The 26,703-nt window shown below is 42.1% G+C and overlaps 5 protein-coding genes across 5 annotated transcripts in view; 3 read left to right on the top strand and 2 right to left on the bottom strand.

The window, feature by feature from the left end:
• LOC134188958 (importin-7-like) overlaps nt 1-15,699 on the bottom strand; it is a 21,328-nt gene extending 5,629 nt beyond the window's left edge. Inside the window, exons 1-13 of the mRNA XM_062657176.1 lie at nt 15,580-15,699; nt 15,210-15,291; nt 13,420-13,582; nt 9,565-9,726; nt 6,918-7,077; nt 5,405-5,494; nt 4,097-4,191; nt 3,861-4,034; nt 3,656-3,701; nt 3,499-3,598; nt 1,816-2,015; nt 455-544; nt 1-18 (exon numbers count right to left, since the gene is read on the bottom strand). The exon at nt 1-18 is cut by the window's left edge and continues 148 nt beyond it. Of these exons, the coding sequence (XP_062513160.1) occupies nt 1-18; nt 455-544; nt 1,816-2,015; nt 3,499-3,598; nt 3,656-3,701; nt 3,861-4,034; nt 4,097-4,191; nt 5,405-5,494; nt 6,918-7,077; nt 9,565-9,726; nt 13,420-13,582; nt 15,210-15,291; nt 15,580-15,663 (1,464 nt within the window). The 5' untranslated portion in view covers nt 15,664-15,699. The remainder of the gene's footprint in view (nt 19-454; nt 545-1,815; nt 2,016-3,498; nt 3,599-3,655; nt 3,702-3,860; nt 4,035-4,096; nt 4,192-5,404; nt 5,495-6,917; nt 7,078-9,564; nt 9,727-13,419; nt 13,583-15,209; nt 15,292-15,579) is intronic.
• Nucleotides 15,700-15,987: 288 nt separating this feature from the next.
• Nucleotides 15,988-20,561, top strand: LOC134188834 (uncharacterized). Its single transcript, XM_062657038.1, has 2 exons — nt 15,988-16,885; nt 19,662-20,561. Exons 1-2 carry the CDS (start codon nt 16,168-16,170, stop codon nt 20,306-20,308), a joined length of 1,365 nt encoding a protein of 454 aa, XP_062513022.1. The 5' UTR covers nt 15,988-16,167; the 3' UTR covers nt 20,309-20,561.
• Nucleotides 20,562-21,156: 595 nt separating this feature from the next.
• LOC134188718 (thioredoxin-like protein 4A) lies at nt 21,157-21,918 on the bottom strand. Its single transcript, XM_062656895.1, has 2 exons — nt 21,757-21,918; nt 21,157-21,697 (listed from the first exon to the last, which is right to left on the bottom strand). Exon 2 carries the CDS (start codon nt 21,682-21,684, stop codon nt 21,256-21,258), a length of 429 nt encoding a protein of 142 aa, XP_062512879.1. The 5' UTR covers nt 21,685-21,697; nt 21,757-21,918; the 3' UTR covers nt 21,157-21,255.
• A 39-nt stretch (nt 21,919-21,957) lies between these two features.
• Nucleotides 21,958-22,915, top strand: LOC134188719 (ER membrane protein complex subunit 6-like). The gene is made up of 4 exons (XM_062656896.1): nt 21,958-22,067; nt 22,123-22,225; nt 22,358-22,450; nt 22,640-22,915. Exons 1-4 carry the CDS (start codon nt 21,958-21,960, stop codon nt 22,688-22,690), a joined length of 357 nt encoding a protein of 118 aa, XP_062512880.1. The 3' UTR covers nt 22,691-22,915.
• A 2,376-nt stretch (nt 22,916-25,291) lies between these two features.
• On the top strand, nt 25,292-26,498 carry LOC134189007 (arylamine N-acetyltransferase, pineal gland isozyme NAT-3-like). The gene has a single exon (XM_062657234.1). It carries the CDS (start codon nt 25,364-25,366, stop codon nt 26,168-26,170), a length of 807 nt encoding a protein of 268 aa, XP_062513218.1. The 5' UTR covers nt 25,292-25,363; the 3' UTR covers nt 26,171-26,498.
• The last annotated feature ends 205 nt before the right edge of the window (nt 26,499-26,703 follow it).

The following is a 26,703-nucleotide window of genomic DNA, read 5'->3' as shown; positions in this document are numbered from 1 at the left end:
GTTAATCACAGAACAAGCCTACACAGCCAATTATAGACACACACACACACACACACACACACACACACACACACACACACACACACACACACACACACACACACACACACAGACACACAGACACAGACACACACACACACACACACACACACACACACACACACACACACACACACACACATACACACACACACATGCACGCACACATGCATGTAGGCAAGCAGACACGCAAGCACGCATGCACACACTCACACAAACACACACACACACACACACACACACACACACACACACACACACACACACACACATACACACACACACATGCACGCACACATGCATGTAGGCAAGCAGACACGCAAGCACGCATGCACACACTCACACAAACACACACACACACACACACACACACACACACACACACACACACACACACACACACACACACACATACCCTGGCTCTGAGAAAGCCATGAGCACTCTGAAAATCAGGAAGTACATACGTTTGAAGCATTCCCTCCACATCGTTTTTGAATGGTTGTTTCTAAACAAATATTGACAATCAGTTTATATGCATGTGATTGTGACAAACTGGACGTTCCCTAGGAAATTAGTCTATACAATCTGCTGTCTATTCTCTGTCTTGACATCTTTTCTATTGCATGTTTGTGTGTGCGTGTGTGTGTGTGTGTGTGTGTGTGTGTGTGTGTGTGTGTGTGAATGTGACCAATTAGAATAAAAATTTGCATTTAAACGCAGTACAATGTTCACTCCATTTGTCCCAATTTCTATTAAACAGCAAGTTATAAGCAACTGCTACAAATGAGTTCCTACACCATCAACTGATGAAAAGCAACTGTTTTCTTGTATTTTGAACAAATTTAATTTAGATCAGTTAAGCACCTGTATTCCTTCACTTCATCCACACCAACTAAATTTTTTATGCTCAAATATTTTGGACATGAAACCTGGACCGACCAATCAAAACAAAAGTAATGATCATGTGACATTTTGAGCATGCGCAGTTTTCATTGCACTGCATACAAATATGAGACAACAAAAACTACACTAAAATAAAAGATACTGACTGATACTGAGCAGAATGCGGTAACAGTCGCTGGACTACATGCACTGTTAACACTAGTGGAGTCATTGATACATGGTCATAGTATGTATATTACCAATGGTGCATTCGCATATACACCTAAGTCTCTTTTATTCTCACCTAAACTTAGACTTAAATCTACTTGCATTCACACTGACTTAGGTCTCTTTTTTCTCCCTTAGGCAAGGGCACTTCGCAATGTAAGTTAAGTTCAGCCTTAGCTAAGTTTGTTTCGCTAAAATGATCATGTGATAATAGTGAACTGAAAATGGTGGCGGGACACGTGAACTTCCTGGCAAAGTCTCGAAAGAGGTACGCTTTGTCCTGTACATGGCCTGTTTTAAGTCGACTCTATAACTTTACAGTGTGAACAGTCATTACCGAAAGCAGACTTGAATGCTAAGTCGCCTTCACTTAGCCAAGTCTCCATATGCTAAGAACGTTTCAGTGTGAACGCACCACAAGTCATTTTAGAGCAAGCATAAATATTAATATCATTGGACATGCGTACATCAAATGCTTTATTTACTTTGGTCAAGCCCAAACTGGACCGGCAAATCCGAGCATCAAGAAGTCTAATTGGTCTGACGTTACACACAAAGCCCTAATGCTTGCACTTAAAATTGCTTGAAAATTTGATTGCCATGCTTACTGATTTGCAAAAGATCTAAACCAATCAAATAAGATAATTCTAAATTAGTTCATTTTACCTTCATGAGTACTTCTGCTATTGATCCTACAATATTCAAAACTCCATCTTTCTTTCTTGGGTCGACTTGATGTGACGGCTGGTTGAGAACACTGTGACAGAACAGCATGAGTGGCTTCAAGACGTCTTTCCGCTTCTTAGTTGCTTGGTTGAGAAATAGGGCAGCGGCTGCAACTGGAGATATAAACTCCTCGTACACGTCTAGAGACAAAGCAAGGACAAATATATTACGTTTAAGAACTTAATATTAATAATCAATAAAATGATTACTGTTGTATGTAATACAATAAACAATTATAAAATACAAGGTTGACAACTATGCGATTGTCTGATAAATTATATTGTAATTATGATTATTTATACTTTGCTGCATCACAATGAGTGCATCAGTGTGTCTGTTGGTGTCCATCAGTTGACAATGCCTGACAGTGAAATGTTGGTCTATATGTAAGTCTGTCAGATGTCTGACTGTTCGTTAGTCAGTCTGTCGCACATGCACGCAAACACACACACACACAGACACAGACACAGACACAGACACAGACACAGACACAGACACACACACACACACACACACACAGACAGACAAAGACAGACATAGACACAGACAGACAGACCGACAGAGAGACAGACAGGAAGAGTAGTACGATCAAAGGACTCAACTGAACCGTGTTTTGCTAATTAGATAGATTGATAAAGTAGCCCATTATGGGCTCTTAGACTTTGTGATTTTAGTTCTAATTGTCTTAGACTGTAATAGCGATGATGTGTGAAAATATATGTATTGACAGACTGACTGACAGACAGACAGACAGACAGACAGACAGACAGACAGACAGACAGACAGACAGACAGACAGACAGACAGACAGAAACACACAAAATGGCAAAAAATGGATAAGAAGCTGTCGTTAAACGGTAATGCTCCCAGCCAGATGGCTGGGTTCCTGCGCACTAAGCAGGAGCTATGGGCCATGCTAAGCAATCTCCTGGAGCCTGACCAGGTGCTCGCAGCAGCACCAACTGTGACGCCAACTGTGGTGTAGGCACCCTAAGTCCCACCTGGACCCCAGTGGCTGATGTACTTTTTCGCAGTCGGAGGTCTTTGTTACCCCAGTCAAAGACCAGGTACTCATTTATACTCCTGAGTCGAGAGAGCCAAAAGTGTGTACGTTTCTTGCCCAAGGAATTTATGCCATAGCTCACCATCACTGTGACTTGAACCTGCAACCCTGCAAGGTCCAAGATGTAATCACTCCATAAGATGACTTTCTAACCAACTAAGCTATGAGCAACACACAGACACACAGGCACACAGACACACACAGACACAGACACACAGACAGACACATCCACACAGACACAGACACAGACACACACAGACAGACAGACAGACAGACAGACACACAGACACACAGACAGACAGACAGACAGACAGACAGACAGACAGACAGACACACACACACACACACACACACACACACACACACACACACGATAGTCAGCCAGTCAAAAACAGAAGCAGAAAGATAGCCACAACATCAGAAATACAAAAGTACAACAAAACACAGCGAGAGATGAATAGTTGCAGTTACAACATAGGCAAAGTAAATCAACAGCAACCAAACACCAATAAAGCAAGACACAAATGTCAACACCCACAAACTTCAGAATCAACAACTCACCAAATTTAATCTTTATATATTCATAAGGATCTTCTTGCCAGAGAGCGTCATCGTCATCAGTGTAGCACATAAGAGGAAAAACAACTTCCTGTAGTATAACCTAACAAAATCACTTAACTGACTGCTATCAGAGTCAGGTAACAGTACAGTGTCCTACCTGTATGTTTGGCTTCAATACTTTCCATGACGAAGCAATTCCGACACTAGATAACCATATGAATGACACACACACACACACACACACACACACACACACACACACACACACACACACACACACACACACACACACACACACACACACCAAATTACCCTAACAGTTAAGTAGCAAACAAACACAGTAGATCACGAGTGACAGTTACCCGGTTGCAATATAATTGAAAGCATGATGTAAAACACGAGATGACAACCAGTGACCACTTCGATATTTGTCCAGCAATCGCAACATCGTCTGCATGACAGGAACCGAAAAGTTCTTCACGTAATAATCAGCAAACTTGTGATACTCCTTAGTAACATTTCCCGGCATCCCATAACTAACACAATAAACCTTAAATAAATAAATTCTACAATCCACAGTAGTGACGTCATCACTAACCGTTCAAAAATTCTACAAACTATCTGTAGGGCATACCGTTTACATTTCCACCAGGGAAGTTTTCCTCGTATATCCTCATCTGCTTCAAGAGCAACCTAAATCATACAATGAGAACTGACACACACAATGATTGGAAAAGCCAAACATGACTTTATTATTATTTATTATTATAGATATTATTATGAAAGGTTTATTCAAGTAGAGAAAATCATCTCATAGTAAAAAGTGTTACCCATACTGTAAACATAGAATTTTTGGTGCCGGTTTATTTTCAGCAGCTTTGGTATGGCCTATGAAGTACCTAAAATAAATCTGTACCTAAATTTGTAAATGTTGTCAAATCTGGAAGATCTAACAGCAATGTCTGTGAACATGGTAAATTATTGCAATTACTACTAATATTAATTATGCAGTGCACACCTACTATTGTGTTGCCTAAGTGCGTATGTGTAGTTCTAGTACTGTGCATCCAGCCAGGAGTCTCTAGCTTCCGAAGAGTTTCAGCAAAAATAGATAGCTACCAAAATCAATTTTTGTGAGGTACCAAAATCAATTTTTGTGAGGTACCTAAATTTTTACACCATAGAAAATTTCTTGGTTTACAGTACGGAAAACTAGCACTACAATAGACTGTTCAAGTAAGAAAGACATCTTATAGTAAAGTTAAAAAAAGCAACGACCATGTATCACTGTGAATAACACCCATGTACTTAGAATTTAGAAATAGTTTTGCAAGATATAACTGCCTGCCTCATGTCAGTCACCAGTGGTATAACTAGCTATGAGATAACTAAGGAAATTGCCTTGGTTGAAAATGTGGGTGTAGCAGTTAAAATTGGGGAGCAGAAGAAAGACTATGTGGTCTAGCTCTTTGCTCGTCTATAGAGACCACGAGGATCAACAAAGTAAACATTCTTAAGTGATTTAACAGTACAGGCAACCATAGACTTGATAAGTCAGGTCACATGACTAATCCAAAGATCTGTTCAAGTTGATATTAACTAAGCGCCTTGGCTAAAGTTTGAGGCTAGTTATGCTTATAATCACTAAAGTCTTCACATCTTCTGTACAGTTCAGAAGATAAAATATCAATCAGACGACGATATCTTGCCTCAGTCCACCCAACTGTACACAAAACTGTGGTTGAACTTCATTAACAGTCAACTGGTTATTTTTTCTTAGTTCATCGTTATCACAAAACCAGAGCTGACCACTTCCAAATCAGACACACTGACACAAATAGAATGATTACTATAATATTCATTATTATTTATCATATGGTACTTATTATGTATACAAGTTGCCTACTTGTGGTACTGGCCTTTCTATAACTGTGACAAATATCTGCATCCATCTTGGAAAAACTTCAAGTGTTGCAAAGCTGCGATGAAGATGAAACTAGGAAGCCACACAAAAGTGATGCACTGCATGTCAACAAAACAACTATTGGTAGTACAAAGAAAGAATATGTAAACAGACCATGCAGACTTCATACTATCAAAGTAGAACAAATAACTAAAGTAAATTAAATCTTCTATTGAAATCGTCCATCAGTAGGAACAATGTGATTTTATGAACACATGGTTACTATTTTCTTGTGCGACAAATTTTGCTTCTGACAAAAGAAAAAGATGAAGTATGAAATACTGAAGTTTCTTAAAGCATGAAAACTTACAACTTCTGACCTAATCTTGCAACACATGATTCACACACACACACACGCGCGTGCGCGCGGACAAAAAGGATATGCCCTACGGAAAGTTCCGAAGATAGCATCCCCTGCCTATTTCTAGGTAGGGACCCCGGCGCTTCTCTGAGTTCTATGCCATGCTGACAAACCCTTTGATGCATGGCCAGAGCATCAAAAAGCACTGACTTTGGACCTCAAGTCCACACATACAAGTATATACTGTGTGATGTTCTGCCAAGCCAGCGGTCTAGTCCACCCTCAGACAAAGACCAGGTATAGTATCAAGGTTCTAGCCAGGCATACTAAGGGTGGTGAGCCGCCACGCTTTACTTCTCAAAATGAGATGCCCGCCGCACTTTGGGATTGACCGCCATGCCATGTGAACAAACATTCCAGTTGGAATTAGTGGTTGTGCACTACTACAAGGACAGGAAACACAAGTTTGCACTACTAATTGTTCACTTTGACCTTATACAGAGAGTGCTAATTGTGGACTCAGCAGATGTGCTATTTACTGTGCTATTTCCTGTGCTCTTGTCTTCTGGTGTGGTGTGCTCTAACAAAATGGGAAGCATCACAATTGAATGAGGATGTGGCATTACTATATAAACATACTTGTCCCTTACAAAAATATTAATATATGCAATCAGCTAATTCTCTTTTCCAAAGATCATCTTAAAAACAGCCAAGTTATTCTGACTAGGTTGATTATTAATAAGCAGAAGAAGTCACAAAATCTCACCAGTTCTACGTTTTCGATAAACAATACCCATGTCAAAACCACACCATTTACAAAAGACCACGCCCTTTTAGGAAGCTAGGCTTTGCTGAAAACCTGGCTAGAACTCTGGGTACTCATTTATACTCCTGAGTCAAGAGAAGCAATTGCGTGTGAATTTCTTGCCCAAGGAAATTACGTCCGTACTCATCCATGAACCTACGACCTCAACGTCCTGGATGTTTCCATTCTCCAAATGCCACTCTCTAACCAACTGAGCTACAGACAGCAACACACACAGACACACACACACACACAGACACACACACACACACACACACACACACACACACACACACACACACGCACCATCTAGAAAAATTTGGGCAAGCAGTACAAAATGTCATCTTCACCTGTATAACTGAGCAGAAGAGTTTTAAAATTTGCTTTTGAACAGTAACACTTTGACTTGACTCATCAGGCATAACTCTCTGAAAAAGCTGCATGAGAATAGGGAAAAAGTGAATGATTGGCTTGTCTATGTCTTTTCTATTCTCCTCAGCAGGCCGATACCTAACACAACAAAGCAAATAGGATATAACCAAGAAACAACACAAATTTATGCAACACCAACTCCAACAGCAAAGTACATTATACAAGAAAATACAAGCAGCCCAATAGAAAACATGCTCACACACAAAGTGACAGACAAACCACAAGAAAACAGTCAAATACCGTATTTGCCCGTAATAACACCCTGGGCGTATAGAAAAGAAAGACCATTTTTCTGGGCGTATACTAGGACATGGGTGTTATTTGATCCTACGCGTCTACATGGTCACAAAATGCTGTCGTTTGGCCAGTCATCAACCAAATACTTGAAGACAGAAATACCACAAATGCTTGCAATTATCCATTTGCAAGATCAAAGGTACTGGTATCCATATAGCATCAACATACACGCAGAAACTAAACACTATACACACGCGGTCGGCCTGAAGCCCGTCAAGAGCATCAAGGTCGGTTTTTGCAATGAAGACACGAGTCTAGTGGTAAGTACTTTCACTCAACACTGACACCATCTCATCAAATGTACACAGACGGAGACAAATGTTCTGCAGACCCCAATGTTTTGCCTGCACATGCGTACCCTGGGTTTATACTTGGGCATGGGCTTATAGTTGGGCATGGGCTTATAGTTGGGCAGGGGCATTTTTCGGGCTGAAAGTTCTGACTTGTGGCACATGGGCATATATACGGGCATGGGTATTATTTTGGTATGGGCATTATTACGGGCGAATACGGTATATCAGATAAATAAACTCAAACAAACGAACTCAAACAAACCAAAAACAAACAAGAAGCCAAAACACGAGTAAAATATTTTAGGTTCTCAGTACATCACAAATGGATTGTAGACATTGTACATACAAGTAGTTTTTACTTTGCAATATCCACAAACTAACAATATGACTGTTCCTGATGATGGTAACATCGCCACAAAACATGCTGAGAAGCTTACGACATACAGCAAACTGTAAGTGGAGATAAGACATGTGGCAGTGTCAGACACGGCTTGTTCTAGTGGTGTGGGGAATGTTGGCAACATGCAAGCAAGTATTACACGCAGGCTGGACATCATTCCAGGTCATCACAATGAGCAGCACTTACAAAACAGTGCTTCTTGAATCCATTGGAATCCTGCACAAAGTCATATCTTCTGTCTAGACAGCCATGATGGTCTAAGGACCTCTGAGGCCGGGTTTACTTCCAGTGCTTACAGGAGATCTTACGAACCAGACTGAACTGATTAAGCACAACAAAAATCATATCTAAGGCCAAACCAATTCCAATTTCTTAATTTTTAGATTCACCGTTCCATTTTGAATTTGATCAAAATAAAATAACATTTGATGTGTGCATGTGCAATGATATTATGCTTGTTGTAAAATGACTTGGTAGTCTAGATATACATCCTACATTGTACAACTACATATCAATGACTCTACAAGTGTTAACAACGCATGTAGTCCAGTGACTGTTCCATGTTCCACTCATTATCAGCATCTTTAGTTTAGTGTCCATTTATCTCACATTTGTATGAAGGGCATCAAAAACAGCACATGCTCAAAATGTCACAAAATACTGTAAATCTAGAAATTTTAGTATTTATAAATTTTAGTACAGTAGGACACCACTTATCTGACGGGCATGGGACCAAAAGGACGTCGGATAACTGAAAACGTCGCATAACTGACACATTTTGAAAAACAACTGCAGAATACTTAATTAAAGAAGCTCAACATCTAATTGTACATGTAACAACTAATACAGTACAACTTCTTTGACTAGGGAGAACACTAATGGGAACTGTCAAGACTTAAAGTAACCACTAATCTTAGTCTGGATCAATGCTTTCGCTCTTCTTGCTGTAGTTTTCATCAGCAGCCCATTCAGTAGGACCATTGTGCTTACTGAAACTCAAGGTTGCTCTTCCAGATACTGGAGAACCGTTTCTAGAGCTTCACATTTAATTTGACGACACGTAGATCACGGACACAGTACTGTACGCACAGGAATTGTATATCATAGCGTGCGCAGAGCCTTGCAGTTCACACAAGCCCTGCACCGTTGGATAATCCGTGCTGTCGGATAACTGAGTGTCGAATAAGTGGTGTCCTACTGTACTCATAAATTTTAGTACTTCTGCCCATGAAGTAGTTCGTACAAATGTTATTTTAGTACAGGATATCGGTACTGTACTGTAGCCGAATTCAAGTGCATCTATCTATAAGTTTGGTATTCAGGTTATTTTCGTACAACCAGGTATCTCTATAAAAATAACTAAATTTCATGAGTACAAAAATTTCTGGATTTACATTAATTCCTTTTTCTATTTCGATCAGTCAGTCCAGGCTTCATGTCTAACTATCTAAGTATAAAAAAATTAGTCGGTCTGGCCCAAAGCAAAATCAACTACTTCTACTCAAGCATGTAAACACCCTTTACATTTCATGTAAATTCGTTTTCACTATACATACAACTGACTGTATAACTTACTCGTATTTCTTGATGATTCGATGAAGAACAAGACATGCCCCAAGACAAGATGGGTAGTTGTCTTCTAGAAGATATTTGTGTACTTTGCTCAGTAGATCTTCTGACCAAACTTGTGGGTAATCAAAACGAACCATAAACTCCAAACACAACAGCAGTTGAACTCTGCAGGAAAAATGTTAGACAATGTAAGCTATACTTGATAAAATGTTTTGCACATGCAAGCATACAAACACGCACACAGACACACACACACACACACACACACACACACACACACACACACACACACAAATTGGTATAAATAAATCTAAATGTATTAATTAATGCAAAAATATTAATTAATTAACAACAGAAAACCTGAGAAGCAAATGCTGTGGGCTTTCTGAATGTTTTACTAAAGCGTTTGCCTGAGTCATTTCAAGAATAGTGTTGATGCTATGTCATAGATATGAAAGTCTAAGAACTGAGAGTCTTGACACTCAGTCCTTCTAGCCTCGACACTAGGATTCCCTTTGCTTTCGGTGGTCCGACCGCGCTAGGATAGCAACGGGACTGTATCACGTGATGTTCTCTCCGAAAAGCAAAGGGAGGCCTAGTAACTCATTATGTCACGTGACAAGCTAGCTTGTCACCTAATATATTTTGCAAATGATGATTGGTCGACTGTAAATCACATTTGAGTTACTTCCTGATTATTTCCTCTGAGACATGTGGAGATCAGTAAACAATCGCCCACTTCACAGGTGTCATTTAGTGTGCTACAACAGCTTGTGTAGCGACCCAAGAATATCGTTTGGGCGCGTTTGTAGGTTGCAAACAGTTCCAGTATTCTTCCTACATCGCAGCGAATGAAGGTATCACTTTAGTCGCGTGCAGCAATTGCTTCTGGAGTAGCTTCAAGCTGACATCAGCCACGTAGAAATTTCACGCATAGTTGCAATGGCTTTCAATCGATTCCGGGAGCTCGATGATAGTCTAAGACAAAAGCATACATGTACAGTAGCCTAATCGGTATTGCGTAGTCTTCTAGTCAACGACAAGAGAGGACAGAGTCTGTGTGTTGTCTTTTTGCACGCGACATGGCCGTACAGTCTTAGCCCTCGTTTCTTTACGTTAACTAAACAGTAAGCAGCATCGCAACGGCCAGCATGCATAGTTACTGACTGTATTTCGTGCCTTTCCATTCCAACACCTCTGGTATGACGGTATACCTGCTGTAAGCGAAAACACACCTGATCTCTTTTTGCAAGTCTTTAGCAATATGAAACAAACCGACAAAGGGTGGGCTTTCCTAATGACATAATTAGCTAAGGTGTCACGTGACATAATGAGTTACTAGGCCTTCCTTTGCTTTTCGGAGAGAACATCACGTGATACAGTCCCATTGCTATCCTCGCGCGGTCAGACCACCGGAAGCAAAGGGAGGCCTAGTGTTGAGGCTACAGTCCTTCCAGTTATTTAGTTACCCAGTCTTGCTAATTTATCAATAAAAAAGTTAGTCTAGTTGTAATCGTTATGTTGCACATTGCAAAAATGTATGACAGCTTGATGCAAGGAAGATGTATTGACACATGCTGTAGAAAGATGCTGACAGAAAGACAGAGAAATAGACAGAACAACTGACCGACAGACAGACAGACAGACAGACAGACAGACAAACAGACAGACAGACAGACAGACAAACAGACAGACACATAGACAGAACAACTGACAGACAGACAGACGGGTATGGTCTCACAAGTCAATTTTGTATCACGAGTCAATTTCGTATCACGAGTCAATTTCGTGCGTCTGGTCTGATTATTTCGTGGGCTGCATATCCACCAATGCAGGGAACCAAGGAGTCGTTATACAACTACAGACAACAGACTGGACATCGTATTTTTTAACTCGGACATTGGAAACAACGTTGACCTAGATATCTTCCTCGCCCAACCATGGAGTAGTGACATCTTTCCATCGTCTGCTGGTGTTGGTGGTGCTGCTGCAGAGAGGAGAGCAGACAGGAAGGAAGAGAAATACAGCAAACAGCAATTACCAGATGGCATAACTGCCACTGTAACTCCAATGATAATGGAGCAGTTTAGAGCTTGGGGATTGAAGAGTGGAAACTCCTGTGCAAATTATCAAAGAAGTCATCACACAAAGTGGGATGACCGAAAACTGCAAAGTTTATCGATTTCTGGTCCAACGCTTGTCTGTTCAGCTCCAAAAGTGTAATGCTAGAGTTGTATCTAAAACCTATCTTCGCTGTCTGAAGACAAAAGATGTGATAACTTTGCCACCCAGTACTTCAGCCACTAACTGGTACTGGAGGCTTTGCTTTATACACTGTAGCTTTTAAGTGTAGTCCTCACTTTGGTTTACATGAGTTTCAATGTTAGCTTAGTTTAGTTGATGAACACTACTATTAGTCGAACAGTACATAGTAACCTGCATTGCAAACAAAATGTATCATAGATAAAAGTTCAAATATATGTGATTGACAGACAGACAGACAGACAGACAGACAGAAAGGCTGACGTTGTTGTATTTAATCTTCAATAAAATATTGCTATGATGACATGATGTATAATCTAATGTCAAATAACCTAAATTTTTTTATTTAGCGCAAGATATGGAGCTGACACTGAGTTGGATGTGTGTTTGGCACATCCATGGGATGGGGAGATTGTCTCCCAAGCCTCTGTACTGAGGTTGATGGATTTGCTGCATCAAAAGGGAACAACAGAAAATTGTAAAATACAAAAATGAAATTGATGCCTTTGGCAATATCTCCAACTGAACCCCACAAGTCTTTGAGTATTTGAGCCATTGGGGGTGGCAGGCTCACGTTTCTTGAGGAGTTGTCTGAGCTATCTGTGGATAAAAACATATTCTGAGCAGTTGTTAGCTAGATAGTTTAGTGTTTTGTTTTTAGCCTTGGTGGTCACCACACATTCTCTTAGTGTATGATATGTAAATGTTTTAGTGTCAATTTATGAAAATATACTACCATTGACAGACTGACAGACAGACAGACAGACAGAAAGACAGACAGACAGACAGAAAGACAAACAGACAGACAGAAAGACAGACAGACAGACAGACATTGCTCTATCACATGCATTCAGCACAGATATCCTATCTAGAGCTGCTTATATTGATGGTGCTGCCGCATCCAGAAGAGAAAAGATCAAACATACAAAGTATGACTCCCAACTGCTACCAGGAGGGTATGCACCAACAGCAATCCCTTTGGTATTTGAACATTATGGCAGATGGGGTGATGAAGCTCAACAGTTTTAAAGACTTTCTCTCTCATGTCTTATGATGAGGACGGTCGTCAGAATGCATCCAATTTTACAACATATTGGAGACAACGCTTATCAGTTCAGTTACAACAATGTAACGCTAGTGTGACTTCCAGGAAGACATCCCGCTTACTGGAACATACAAGGAAAGTCAAGAGAATGAACAATATACACAATTATTAATGTTCTTTACTGTACAGCCCTATATAGGGCTGGTTTCTGTAGAGTTTTAGTTTGGTAGAGATTTTGTGCGATTGGGACAGTAGAGTTGCTTAGTGGTGTTGAATGTAGATTTCAATGTTGAAAATATATGTATTGGACAGACAGACAAACAGACAGACAGACAAACAGACAGACAGACAAACAGACAGACAGACAGACAGACACATAGGCACACAGACAGACAGACAGACTGACAGACAGACACAGAGACAGACAGACAGACAGACTGACAGACAGACACAGAGACAGACAGACAGACCAGCAGGCAAACCGACGGATACACAGACAAATGACAGACAAACAAGAGAACACAAACACAACGACTAGGTGTCTGACATACCTAATGATTTCAGGCGCGTGGATAATTGCCTCAACAATATTTGCTCTCATAATCATCTTGTCTGCAGTGTGTAGCAAGAATGGAGCTGAATCAGCATATTGCAGATCTGATTGATCTCGTTCCTTCCAGTGTTTTGTCACCGTATTTTTTAAATAAATTGACCCTAAGGACATAACATTGCATTTAAAGAGTAGCGACAGCAAATGCTCGGGTAAGCAGATAGACAGACACACAGACAGACAAACATACATACATACATACATACATACACCAGACAGACAGACAGACAGACAAACAGAGACAAACAAACAGACAGACAGACAAGCATGTAAAACTCCAAAAAGCAAACAAACAAACAACCAAACCAACACACAATAACAAACAGACAATAACAAACAGACAATAACAAACAGACACAAAACTGACAAACACAAGCAGGCACATAGACAGAAAGACCGACAGACAGACAGATCCCGGGAAAAGAGTGGCATGCCACACATTTCTAGCCTGTTCGTCTCAAGGATCAAAGGTAAGAGTTTTTGAGTCATCATCCAAGTCATCGTTCACGGCTTCGGCCGCTAACGCCTTTTACAAGTCTGTTGGCCATTGGGGCCTCCTTTCTTGTTTGATCGTTTATTTGCTCACCTTTCCATCTGAACAATCTGCTGTCTACAAGTCATTGTTTGGTACTTCCCTCTTCATGTCTTTGTGCAAACATTTCCTTTGTTTGAGCGTCGTCATCAGGGATTGCACGCATCTTTACCTCGCATCAGTGCTAGGCGTCTTCTACGGTCGCCATGCACGTCGTGATGTCTTCCTCTACCCGTATTGTCTACTCCTCTGTATCAACATTGTCATCATGGAGTGCAAGCATCTTTGCCTTGTGTCAGAGCTAGGCATCTTCTATAGTGGCCCTGCACGTTGTGATGTCCATCCACATCATCAAGAAGACAGACAGTCATTGTTCAGATTTTTGTTCTATAGTTGTCATTGTAAGACCCTGATAGGGTCAACTGTAGTGTATCGTGCATTGCTTAGTTTGATTTAGCCTGTAATAGTTCTGATTTATAAAAAAATATAATACCATTGACACACAAATAGACAGACAGACAGACAAACAGACAAACAGAAAGTAGTTGGACAGTACATAGTACCCTGCATTACAAACTATATCATAGACAAAAGTTCAAGTATATGTAATAAACAGACAGACATACAGACAGACAAACAGACAGACAGACAAACAGACAGACAGACAGACAGGCAGACAGACAAACAGACAGACAGACAGACAGACGGTAGTTGGACAGTACATAGTACCCTGCATTACAAAATATTCATAGACAAAAGTTCAAGTATATGTAATAAACAGACAGACAAACAGACAGACAAGCAGACAGACAGACAAACAGACAGACAGGCAGACAGACAAACAGACAGACAGACAGACAGTAGTTGGACAGTACATAGTACCCTGCGTTACAAAATATATCATAGACAAAAGTTCAAGTATATGTAATAAACAGACAGACAAACAGACAGACAAACAGACAGACAGAGAGACAGACACAGACAAACAGACTAACTGAGAGATAAGTACATAAAACCCAAAATGCAAACAAACAAACAAACAAACAGACAATAACAAACAAACAGACAACAACAAACAGACACAAACTGACAAATACAAGCAGACAAATAGACAGAAAAACAGAGACACACAAACAAACAAGACAAACAAACAAACATTTAGACGAGCTAACACTTCCTATACGCTCATCCCATCTCACCTGCCTGTCTAACAGGCATTGCAATATCCGTTGACATGACAACTTGAAGCAGACAAGGAGTAAAACCCTGAACTTCAGTAATCTACACAAAACCCCAAACAATCAATGACACACTCACAGCACTCCTCACCGAACGACGATCGGAAACAAACAAAAAGAAAAAGAAAAATTACTTCAAAAAACAACAAAAAAATCAAAAAGAAAGACACAACAACTGTCTACTTCTACTCCAAACAAGCGATTATGTATTTTCTAGTGTTCGATCATCCGTTCGTTCAAAAATCAATTCGTTCTGACGTGCTAGACGAAAATCTGTGTCACAGTTGGTGTGTCTGATGGTCTTTGCGTCGATTTCTGCGCTCGATCTTACCCCGCGAAGCTTTAATTCAGCAGTTTGACGCATTTGAGGATTTAAGGTCGCCGCTAGGAGTTCGCCCAGCTGCTTGTAATCCATTGCAACCGCCTAGAGGAACTCCACGTTGTGTGATAAGACCCCGGATAAACGGTTAGCCTCGGACTCCTGACCCTTACCTGTGTAGTACGCGCCCTATCTTTCTCTAGTTAACTAGCGAGGAAACCGTAAACAGAAAGAAAACAGTGTTACTGTTTGTTTTTTGGCTACCTAGTGAGTGTAGCAGCGCGTTTTGAGAATTCCTCTCGCAGTTCGAACTGCAGCATTGTCAGCCTCTTCAGACGCTATGACATCCTTCCTCGTTTAGTAAGACCCGGATAATAACTAAGTCAGGACTTTCTGAAATTAGTATACCGCGCTCTCTGCAATAAGTAATGCAGCTGTATACAGAAAATACTTAAAAATAAAATTGAGTTTAATTAAGTTTAGTTAACTAGGTACAATCGCGCATCGCATTACCTACAGTACTACCAACCACGTGTGTAGTAATTAAAACGCACGTGACAATATAAACCAATCACCAACAGTCTAGGTGTAGTTGTGGGAATGGACCGACGTCTGGCGTTTCTCTTCGTTTCTACGCTCATTCTCGTCACCTACAGCAGGCTCGCTCTTGCCACCAGCACGTGTCCCAAAAATTACTTTCTGAATTCGGACGGAAGCTGCAGAGGCTGCAATTCCTGTCTTCCGGGTGTGAAAATCGTCAAGAGATGCACGAACACGAGCGACACGGAATGTCATTCGGAGAACAAGTGCGACAACCCACACTATGTGTACGACGCGAGGTACGATTACCACTGCCATGCAGTCAAAGCGGAAGACTGTAGGGATGAAAGACTCGTCTCTGACACTCCTACCGACTGCAGGACGCAGGGCAGCAATTGCAGATGTCGCGTACGTCCGGACGACCATAGGAAGGTGGAATGCCACTGTGATCCGACCTCGCGACCGTCTCCATCACGAACGTCACGTGCGCCAAGAACGTCACCGTCGACGTCATTTTCCGGTTCAACAAGAAAGTCAACTGTCGGACCGGTTACGCCCAGTTTTCGAGCCACGCCGACTACAACAACCGAAAAGGCGAAGCCTGATACGGACACTGTTGCCAATACTGACGAGGAAACGGTAGGAGGTGACAACAACAATGATTCTCTATTCATTCTGGGTATTGTGATATGTCTGGTTTGCGTATTCCTGTCAGTTGGGTTATTGTTTATCCTTCGTCACCGTTGCAACTTTATTTCCTCAGGAGACAAACGGAGAGGTCAGCTGTTAATGCAGAGGTTAATTATAATGAGTTAGTGTAGCCTTGTATCCAGATTTGGCAGTGTCTGGTTTAAAGTGTCATACCCCAACCGGACACTGCCACGTGAGTCTGGAAACGAGGCTAAGTTAAAACCCGGTTTGGAGTAGGATGCTAGCACGAGCATCCTGTGAGCATCCTGGACACTGACATGAGCAAGCCTCAGTGTCACACTGTGAACATGTCAGCGTCCTCGACGCTCGCCTAGCCATGACGCTGGAATAGAGAAGTTCTAATCGAGCGTCCTAGCCAGAAATGGCCCAGCGTCTGATGACATCATGTGCTCATTTTCAACCAATCGAAAGTTAGTCAGAGCAACTGGACGTATCCGGGATATCCTATTCGTTCACATGGCATCGATGGAAGTTTCATTGAGTGTGTGCGTGGCTTTGCTGTATTGGGCAAGTCTAGTCAAAGGACTACGATGACCTAAGAATGAAAGGAAACTCTTGAGACTATGATGCAGCAGCAACAAAAGCAAAACGTCGTTTTTCATGTCTGTCGCGAGTACATTGTACACACGTGGTTATTTTGCAGTGCCAGACCACTGTGACAGTGTGTTCTTTGTACGATGGACGCTTGTCAGATGCAATACTGTGTGATTGGTACAGTGTCAGCGGCTCCTGTGAGCATCCTTGTTAGGATCCAGGAAACTCGCAGGATGCTGACACAGTGTTGTACTGTGAACAGGGCCTTAGTCTTCATTTAATTAATTAGTTAATTAAGAAACAGATATTCAGTGAATGATGTATTAATATAACTTTTGTCCATGGGTCAGCCAAGTGTGCAGTCAATTGACTGGTCATAGGGTTCTGCAGGAAGGCAGTGAACGTTTCTTTGAAAGATGCAGTTTAAATTGGTAACTCTAGGTATCGACTTTTAGTATGTCCTGCATGCGTCCAGACTGTGCTTGTCAACCATTTTCAAATGTTGTCGTGTTGAGTCGTTATGAAAAGATAAGAAACACAAACAGGATATCAGTATGTTCTGCTGTGCTTCATCGAAACCTTACATGTCTAGCAAAATGCAATGTAAAAGAGTCGGCATTTTGCCATTGACCAGCAGTTATGTCTTTCACTGAGTACTTATGAGGATGTGAGGGAATAAGGGAGTCGAAGACACGTGGAATGCGTGTGTATTGTGTGTGTTCTTGCATGGAAATGCATTATTGCATAGAAAAAGAATGAGAACTTAGACCAGATGTTGATACTGGTCGTACACTGTAATCGCCTATAATAGAGCCTTGGACGTATAGAAAAGAAACGCTTTGGGGGCGTATGCTAGGCCCCGAGCATTTGTTTGCTTTCTTTTGTACGTGGTTGCAAATGCTGTCGTTTGGCTATTGTCATCTAAATACACGAAGACTGAAATACCACGAAACACCTGCAATTATCCTTTTGCAAGATCAAAGGTACCAGGATCTGTACAGCATCAGCGTACATGCAGAAACTATATAGATAGACACTACATGTACACGCAAACACGTGAAGAGAAAAGGAATGCAAGTTACTGATGCATATAATACGGATACATGGACGGGTATAACTGGTATGTGAGTGCCACCGTCAGTCATCACCAGTGTCTGTAGTCTCAACAGCAGCAGCACTGCCAGCTGGCATTACCTCGTTGCGTGTACCTGGGTATTTTATCAGGCAGGAAGTCCTGTACACAGTCGTATATGCAGGCATGGGCATTATATTGGTATGGGTGATATTATATGCGATTATGTGAAGTAATACTTATGGTTTGTTAGACCTACATGAATTAGTCATGTCAGCTGCGCAGTGTACGACAGATCGTCCCACCTGTAAGTAGTCTCTGGTATGGGCAACCATACGTCAGAGTTTAGTGACCGGGTCACGCATGACCTTATTACAGCAACATATGGAATGTACAATCATGTCGTGTCGACTGACTGTCAAATCTATTTAGAATTGTGCTATATCCATCGGCCGACGTTCGTCTGTCACGCTAACAGACACCTGCACTGGGCAAATATTATAGCACAGGCTAACTACAGTAGCAAAGTGTGGCTGTGAGCGTGTACTGCTTCGACAACTGGAAACTGGTCATTCTGCAGTGGCGTATGAAAGTCTTGTGTAGCCACACCCATTTTCCCATGTTATACTTCTGGTTTCCCGGGCAACTGATTTGTCGTACACTGTCGGCAGCATAGTTTCGGCATGGTAAGTTGTATACGGCTTTATATGAATGCAAGGGCATAGCGTGACCTTTAGAAATGGGGGCTAAACTTCATGATACTACTGGGACCCCACTTTTATTGACACGCGTACTTTTATTGGGTTCTAATTGACTGATATGGTAGAGTCAGTAGCAGATCCAGACTGGAAAAGGCACGGTGCATATACTATACACAGCTTTGGTCTTCAAATGCATATTTCCAGTCCACAATTTTTATGACCATGCCTACCAATGATGGGGCTGTAGCCCAGTCTAGTCCATGCCATGCTACGCCCCTAATGAATGTCATGTAGTCTAATTGAATTATGTTAGACTGACTGACCTCAACATGCTGTTGGTTCTCCGTGGTATGATTTATGGTGTGATGAGAGTTGGACTGAGATTGGGTGCATGCATGCATGACAGTAATGTATAGAAAGTAATCAAAACCTCTTTATGTAAACATCAGATTGTTGTTCTGATAGCGTTCAGATGTACCATTCTCGTAGATGTAAGTGTACACGGATTCGTATGCTGATTGTTTTTGTGTATTTAGGTTTGTGTGAGGGTGGGACCGGAAACTGCGTTCTGAGACCAAAGTTAACGTTAACGAAACTCGCCGGTTATGATTATCGGAGTGAGCGACTTAAACACAACAACATATCTCACTCCGACGAAGTGAGATCCCCTGGCAGTCCGACGGGTATACCATTGTATTCAGAGGGACGACCACAAGCAAGTGCCATAGATAGAGAGATACTGTGTGGGACATCTGACAACAGCAGACCTATAATGGCCAGAGACGTGTTTAATTGCCATGGCAACAGACAGGGTGTCATAGATCGTTTGGATCATCTACATTGCAATAAGCCTAGCTGGAAAGAAATTGCTGATAAACTTGGATACACTCATGAAGAAATAAAAACTATAGAAGGACAGTGTGTAAATAAGACGCACACGGCTGGCGAGTTGTTGTACGATAAATGGGAAAGTCGTCATGATGCGACCATTAACAGCCTCATTGCTGCTGCTAAATCAGCAGGCAGAGATGACATTGTTTGTTACGTCGTAATTATTTGTCGCAGGCAGGGCTATGAAATATCAGTGCCAGAGGAAGATACAGACGGCGTCTCGGAACACCAACATGACATGGGACAACAACACAACTCGATGGGAAGTGGTCATGTGGAGACAGTGGTGTAGAGTCGACGTATTAATGGGTTTAGAAATGGTAGGACTATATGGTACTACCGTGTGCATGTGCGCTGATTTCCCTTCTGCTTTGTTGAAGTTTGGTTTTTAAATCCCTGCACTGCAGGAACATTGCAGCTTTTAGTGTTTGTAGAGCAAGAGAATGGATTCACCGTTATCTATAGCAGACATTCTCTTGTGTGTTGTACAGTAGGTTTTATCTAGTAGTTGCTCAATATAATATACCAATCTTGTCACTCTTCAAGTTGATCTTTGTGCAGTAGCATAGACATTATTGGGACTTGGTCATCTTAGTTTGCATTGAGCTCTGTTAGCCATTGGCCAGTAAGTTTTTAGTTGACAAGATAAAACTTTAGTAGCCAATAGTGGCCATTGGCAGAAGTGCCATACTGATGGCATGAAAAATCAAAATTGGTTCCAACACTGGCATGAGTGTGGACACACACACACACACACACACACACACACACACACACACACACACACACACACACACACACACACACACCACACACACACCACACACACACACCACACACACACACACACACACACACAGCACACACACACACAAAGCACACACACACACAAAGCACGCACACACACAAAGCACGCACACACACAAAGCACGCACACACAAAGCACACACACACACACACACACACACACACACACACACACACACACACACACACACACACACACACACACACACAGCACACACACACAGCACACACACACACAAAGCACACACACACACAAAGCACACACACACAAAGCACACACACACAAAGCACACACACACACACACACACACACACACACACACAAAGCATTGCTCATCTTTAAGATCCAACTTGTTACTACACATCTGAGAAAGTCAACCATCAAATCTGTCCTTGTCTAACATCCGCTTCGAATCTGCTAGTATACCAAAACTAATAACGATATTTTGTTGAATAATCTTTGGGAGAGACAACCAGACCGCGACCTTTCCTGGCACCTCTATAGATCGTCTCTAAAATATCGATCATCTCTTGCTTATCCTCAATAGGCCAGTTGATCTTGTTGTTGTTTCCCGTACCAAGATCAATCATTATGTGTTTGTTTCGGTAGAAAAACATGGTCGTGCACGGATCGTAGAGTTCATACATTTTGTTGAAGTCTGGCACCTCGGAGATGTCGACGAGATACACGACTGTAAAGTTCTTCACTTTCTCTGCTATACCGTAGAGTATCTCGTCCATTTTCATGCACGTCGGGTCCCAGTCGTGACCGAAACGAATGACGACGACGCGATCCTCCTCGTTGACGATCGCCTGGTCGACCTGCCAACCATTATGAAGATGCTGAATCATGTAAGACATATTTGAGATGCTTCTGAAAGAGATAAGTTGACTTGACGCGAAATACAGTCACACAAAAGCTTCATGACCCACCTTGATGAGTCCCAAAGGAGCCCCAGCCGCGCACTTTTAAACAGAAACAAGTAAGAACTTTTGAAACAAAGTAGGAGATTACAAGATAGAGATTACAGGATACTCAGACAAACAATAAATGAGACGTTAGAGCCCAACGAACACCACACGTCCTCAAATCCGGGACAAATTACCGTAAGATCACGTGCTGTAGTAACTTTTATGTCACGTGGCTTTTACCCGGATAATACAATGAGTGCTGAGGAGGAGAAGTCGTCTCATAGCTACAACGAACTAGCCATCCGCGCAAACGTTAACATGATTAGTCGTTGGTAAGTTAAGACAAAGTCTTTGCGTGCTCGTCTAAAATTTGACTGTTGATTCTAGTCGAACAGCGTTGGCTTTGCTAGCCGGCGCGACAGCGGGAATTCTGGGTCTTACCGGCCTTCCAGGATTTATCTTCTATCTTCTAGCGTCTATCACGATGTCCGTAAGTGCACGTGGATGCGTACGTCTGTGTGCCTCGCACTCCGGCCCTTTGTGCGCAGCCAATCTGCACAGAGTGCAAAGTGCGAGGCACCGCCTTAGATGCACCGGTTGTGATTATTTGTTGTTTGATAAGACAATTTTAGCTGCAACGGCGGGAGCGCATTGGGAAAAGTATGTTTTGTCGAAGAGCATGCTGTGGACCGATGGGATAGCTAGTGGGCTATTTGTATCCACCCAGTCAACTTATGATATTCTATTTATTCCTCGAAAATGTTTGATGTGGTTGTCACGTGACTAATTGTTAGCTGTTGCAAGATGATTGACCTCATCTTGCCGAGTGCAGGTACTCTTGTAGATGCACTGTTTGATTTGATGTCATTTCCGGGTTAGTTTGCATCTTTGACTTACATGCCAGACATATGTTCTATTCTGGACATTTCTCTACGGTATGATTCACGTGTACTGACTCCGTTCAAGTGTAGGACAAGTGACATTGAGCGGTTGATTACCTGCCGTGAAGACTTGGATTGTAATCGTGTGTCTAACTGCGCATGCGTCGTTTGAACCTCTGTGAGGCTGTTGTAGTAGAGTCGCTAGTGTAGAGTAATAGAAACAGACACACTTGCTGGACTAAGAAGTGAAGCGTAATGCTGATTGAGATTGTATCAATAATTGTTAGACAAACCCAATACTACGCCTTGTATCTTTTTGTTGTGTCCCACTCTAGTTAGCGCGAGCTAATGGTAATACCTCTGTGGACGGCTGGACGGCCGGACAAGTGGAATGCAGCGCATGCGCTCATTAACATGAGGAGGGCTAGAGTATTACCTATGGACGGACGGACAATTGGAATGCAGCGCTCATTGTTATCGCTGGTGTTAATTAGCGTGTTACTCGCTGTGATGACTGTATTTTCATAGACTCGTGCCCAGTCCTCCTCCGTACTAGGTTGCTTACACCACGTGCGCTAGCTGTCACGTGTGTATACGTCCATGTGGTTTCACACGTGTGGTTGGTCTAAGCACGGAGTAGGACTGAGACCATGCTTCGTCACGTGACAAACATGTTTGTAACGTGACCGAAATGACGTAACATGATTGGTAGATACTACTTCTATTTAGCATGATAGTTTCCGTTGGAGGGCTTTTGTAATGCATGATTACACAACTAGAAAGACTAAGTACACAACAATTATATAGCCACTAAGCCAGTACGTGCCGATAACTTGTTGATGGCGTCCTTGTCCGTGAGAGCGACCAGAGAAGGACTTTCGAGAAGAGCGGTCTCAATGGTAAGTACATGTGCATTCGCGCGCCTAGACCTTCTAGATACCTGTCGAGCCACACGAGTACGTGAAGGTAAAGCCTCTCTTTTTCAAAAGGCTGCGACGGGTCCTGATCCCTGTATCTGCCAGAGTACCGCGTTCAGGTGTCCCTGTTAGTTACGTCTAGCAGATTTTGTTGGACCAATTCTAAGCTAATATCAGTCACGTCGAGGTGGCTTGTATTGTGAGACAAGCTTTCCCGGAAGCTCGCCACAGGATGGACCATGCCACCAGAACATACGTCTACGATGGTATTGCCTTCGCACCAGTCTCTGTAGGAGTTATAGCACATTCTACTGACGTTTCAGACTTGCGGAATCACCCCTCGCCTTATAAGAGATGTGTACGTGCAGAGTGCCTGTTTGACCTGTAGATGTCACAAGGAGAAATCGACAAGATTCGAATCAAGCAAGTGGGACTTCTCCAACTCCAGCGAAGCAACATGTCTCAAGAGATTATGCGGAGACGCCAATCAATTGGCAATTAGTAGAAACGACACTGTCGTCCGAGATGGATCGAACGTTTGCGGGAGTCCGACTGCTGTTCTCTTGGTCGTGGGCCTGTTTCGTGGCAAGATTTACGCCGTTTCTCCGTGAAGGACATCGAATATACGATGTGTCGTCAAAGCCCTCATTTGTTTGGCATCTTGCAAGCGCTGGTCAAAGGAAAAGCCAACGAGAGGGCTGACAGCACACGTCTGCAGGCTCTCATCACCGGCACTGTGGCATTGAAGTTCAGAGATCGCCACAGCAGTGAGATTGCACTCCTAACTGCTCGCGGTACAGGAAAACAAGCAATTACAGACCTCAACCATCTTGGTGTCTCACAATCATATCAACAGGTTTGGCGACGTCTAACTAAAGAACTTGGTGAATGATTACCAGGATGTACAGCGGCTCACGAAAGAGACACACATCTGGGTGTATGACAATCTGAATTTGTATTTAGATTTAGATCTGCTTTAGATTTGTGAAGGTTGTCAACTGTACGAAATATGTCCGTCATGGGTTGCGTTATCCTACGCTAGACTCTGCTAGCCGGCGCAGTTTTGCGAAGAGGATCGTGCATGTGCATGATGGCGTTGATTTGTAAGGCCAGGCGACTGACCGGTTGTAGGCAAGTTGTTAGGCTCTTGCTAATCTACCACCTTCTGTGTCGTTTAGCAGAGCCTTTGCAAACTATTAGAAATCTTAGCTGAGACCAGCGGGCTCAGCTAAATAACTTAATTAGACTCAAAGCATGTCACGTGACGAGGTCTGGTCCCAGTCTTCCTCCGTGCTTAGGCCAACCACACGTGTGAAACCACATGGACGTATACACACGTGACAGCTAGCGCACGTGGTGTAAGCAACCTAGCGCGGAGGAGGACTGGGCACGAGTCTAGTATTTTCATAGTTTCCCGAAGCTCAATATCTCGCGTGTTAGTTAATTAGTGTTTCCAGCCCTCTTCTCACGTAACTAGCTAGCATGGCACTGTATAGGGAGTCTTGTCGGCCTGTTACTATTGAAGGTGGATAGCCAGCCGAAGGTTTAGCATTCTAATGCTTCTTCGTTGTTAGCGCTGGTGTATGACGTCTTTGTATGCTTTCAAGAGACATGGAATACGTAGCAAATGTCGACAATCCCATGATGCCAGTATGACAATGTGTCCAGCCTCCTTCTCTAGGCTCTTCATTGGCTCTAACTATTTGCATGCCGTACTGCCACGTGGAGTAATTTGCTAAATAGTCACGTGAGCAAAAGGATAAGAGTTACGTCGAGGGACAGATTGTTTGTCTTCTTGCTTGAACAGCTAGCTTACGTGAGCAAAAGGATATGAACATTGATTCTTATCTTCAGCGCATTTCCTATCATGGTAGCAGACTTCCTACCATGGAGACCCTGCAACGTTTGTCTCTAGCTCACAATCTATCAGTTCCGTTCGAGAATTTTAGCATTATCGCTAAAGAAAGCATAAAACTTGACGAAGAACTGATCTACGACAAGATCGTCAATAGACGACGAGGTGGATTCTGCTATGAGCTCAATGGCCTCTTTCAATGGCTTCTGAAGAGTCTAGGATATGATGTTATTTTACTAGCAGCAAGAATTTTAGATCCTCATACCAAGGAGCTTGGTCCAGAGTTTGATCACATGGTCTTGTCTGTGGGTATTCCAGATGGTCGGGATGAACGTTATCTGGTTGATGTTGGGTTTCCCTTTTGTGGTGGTTGCCCCATACTGATCATGGATGGCACTATGGAGAGGCTGGGTGATGTGGACATTCGACTGAGACTTGAATCATCGGATACTTGGTGGTTGGAGACGAAAAAGCTAGTGTCATCGTCAGAGTGCAGTTGGAGCTTTCAATTTACTTTACAACCACAACAATTGTCTGATTATATGAGCACATGTTTGTATCATCAGACGGATCCTGAGGCTCCTCTTACTCAGAGCCGTCTAGCTGCAATTCGTTTAGAAGATGGTGGAAGAACAATATTTACAGACAAGGGTGAGAAAGGTCCACAAATTGTGGAGACCAAATGGAATCATACCAAAAATCAGTTTGTCAAAACAGAAACACTTCTAGAAGAACGTCAGGTGACTGAAGTACTGAAACGTCAGTTTGGGTTAGATTTCTAGTTGCAATTTTGAGCTAATCTTTACTGATATATTTGATTTAGTGGCACCGATTAGATTAGTGGATAGGGTGTATTTTATTCTTTTTAAAACTACTATTATATATGGTGTATTCCACTTTTTTAAACTGTTATTATATAGGGTTTACTCTACTCTTTTTTTAAACTATTATTTTATAGGATGTATTTTACTCTTTTTTAAAACTACATTTTAGTGCTACCTTTTAGTCAAGTGTCAGTATTTGTTTTTTCTAGTGGTTTGTAGTTTCCCATGTCTATCTTAGATTCTATGCCTTTCTTCTACATGAGATGAGGGTGGGAAAATAGAAGAACATAACATGATCATGTGTACAATTACTGCATGACTTCATTTAAATATACCAACTGCTAAAAACTCAGACTTCCAATTAGCATGCACAATTCCAATTAGTTGACACTCCCACTTAATTACCTGTTAATTAATTAAGCATCGGATCGGGGTCTTACGTCACTCCATGACATTCTCAACGCGCAAAGACTCTTTCAGCAATTTCGGCA

This window comes from Corticium candelabrum, chromosome 13 (assembly GCF_963422355.1).
Source record: "Corticium candelabrum chromosome 13, ooCorCand1.1, whole genome shotgun sequence".
In the NCBI taxonomy this organism is placed as follows: Eukaryota; Metazoa; Porifera; class Homoscleromorpha; order Homosclerophorida; family Plakinidae; genus Corticium; species Corticium candelabrum.
The sequence above is the reverse complement of the archived record's forward strand: the minus strand, read 5'-3'. Positions and strand labels throughout refer to the sequence as shown.

Coding starts and splice junctions, on each gene's coding strand:
- LOC134188834 (XM_062657038.1), top strand. CDS start 16,168: ATGGACCGACGTCTGGCGTTTCTCTTCGTTTCTACGCTCATTCTCGTC. Junction 16,886..19,661: donor CTCAGGAGACAAACGGAGAG/GTCAGCTGTTAA, acceptor TTGTGTATTTAG/GTTTGTGTGAGGGTGGGACC.
- LOC134188718 (XM_062656895.1), bottom strand. CDS start 21,684: ATGTCTTACATGATTCAGCATCTTCATAATGGTTGGCAGGTCGACCAG.
- LOC134188719 (XM_062656896.1), top strand. CDS start 21,958: ATGTCACGTGGCTTTTACCCGGATAATACAATGAGTGCTGAGGAGGAG. Junction 22,068..22,122: donor GTTAACATGATTAGTCGTTG/GTAAGTTAAGAC, acceptor TGTTGATTCTAG/TCGAACAGCGTTGGCTTTGC. Junction 22,451..22,639: donor GGATAGCTAGTGGGCTATTT/GTATCCACCCAG, acceptor CTTACATGCCAG/ACATATGTTCTATTCTGGAC.
- LOC134189007 (XM_062657234.1), top strand. CDS start 25,364: ATGAACATTGATTCTTATCTTCAGCGCATTTCCTATCATGGTAGCAGA.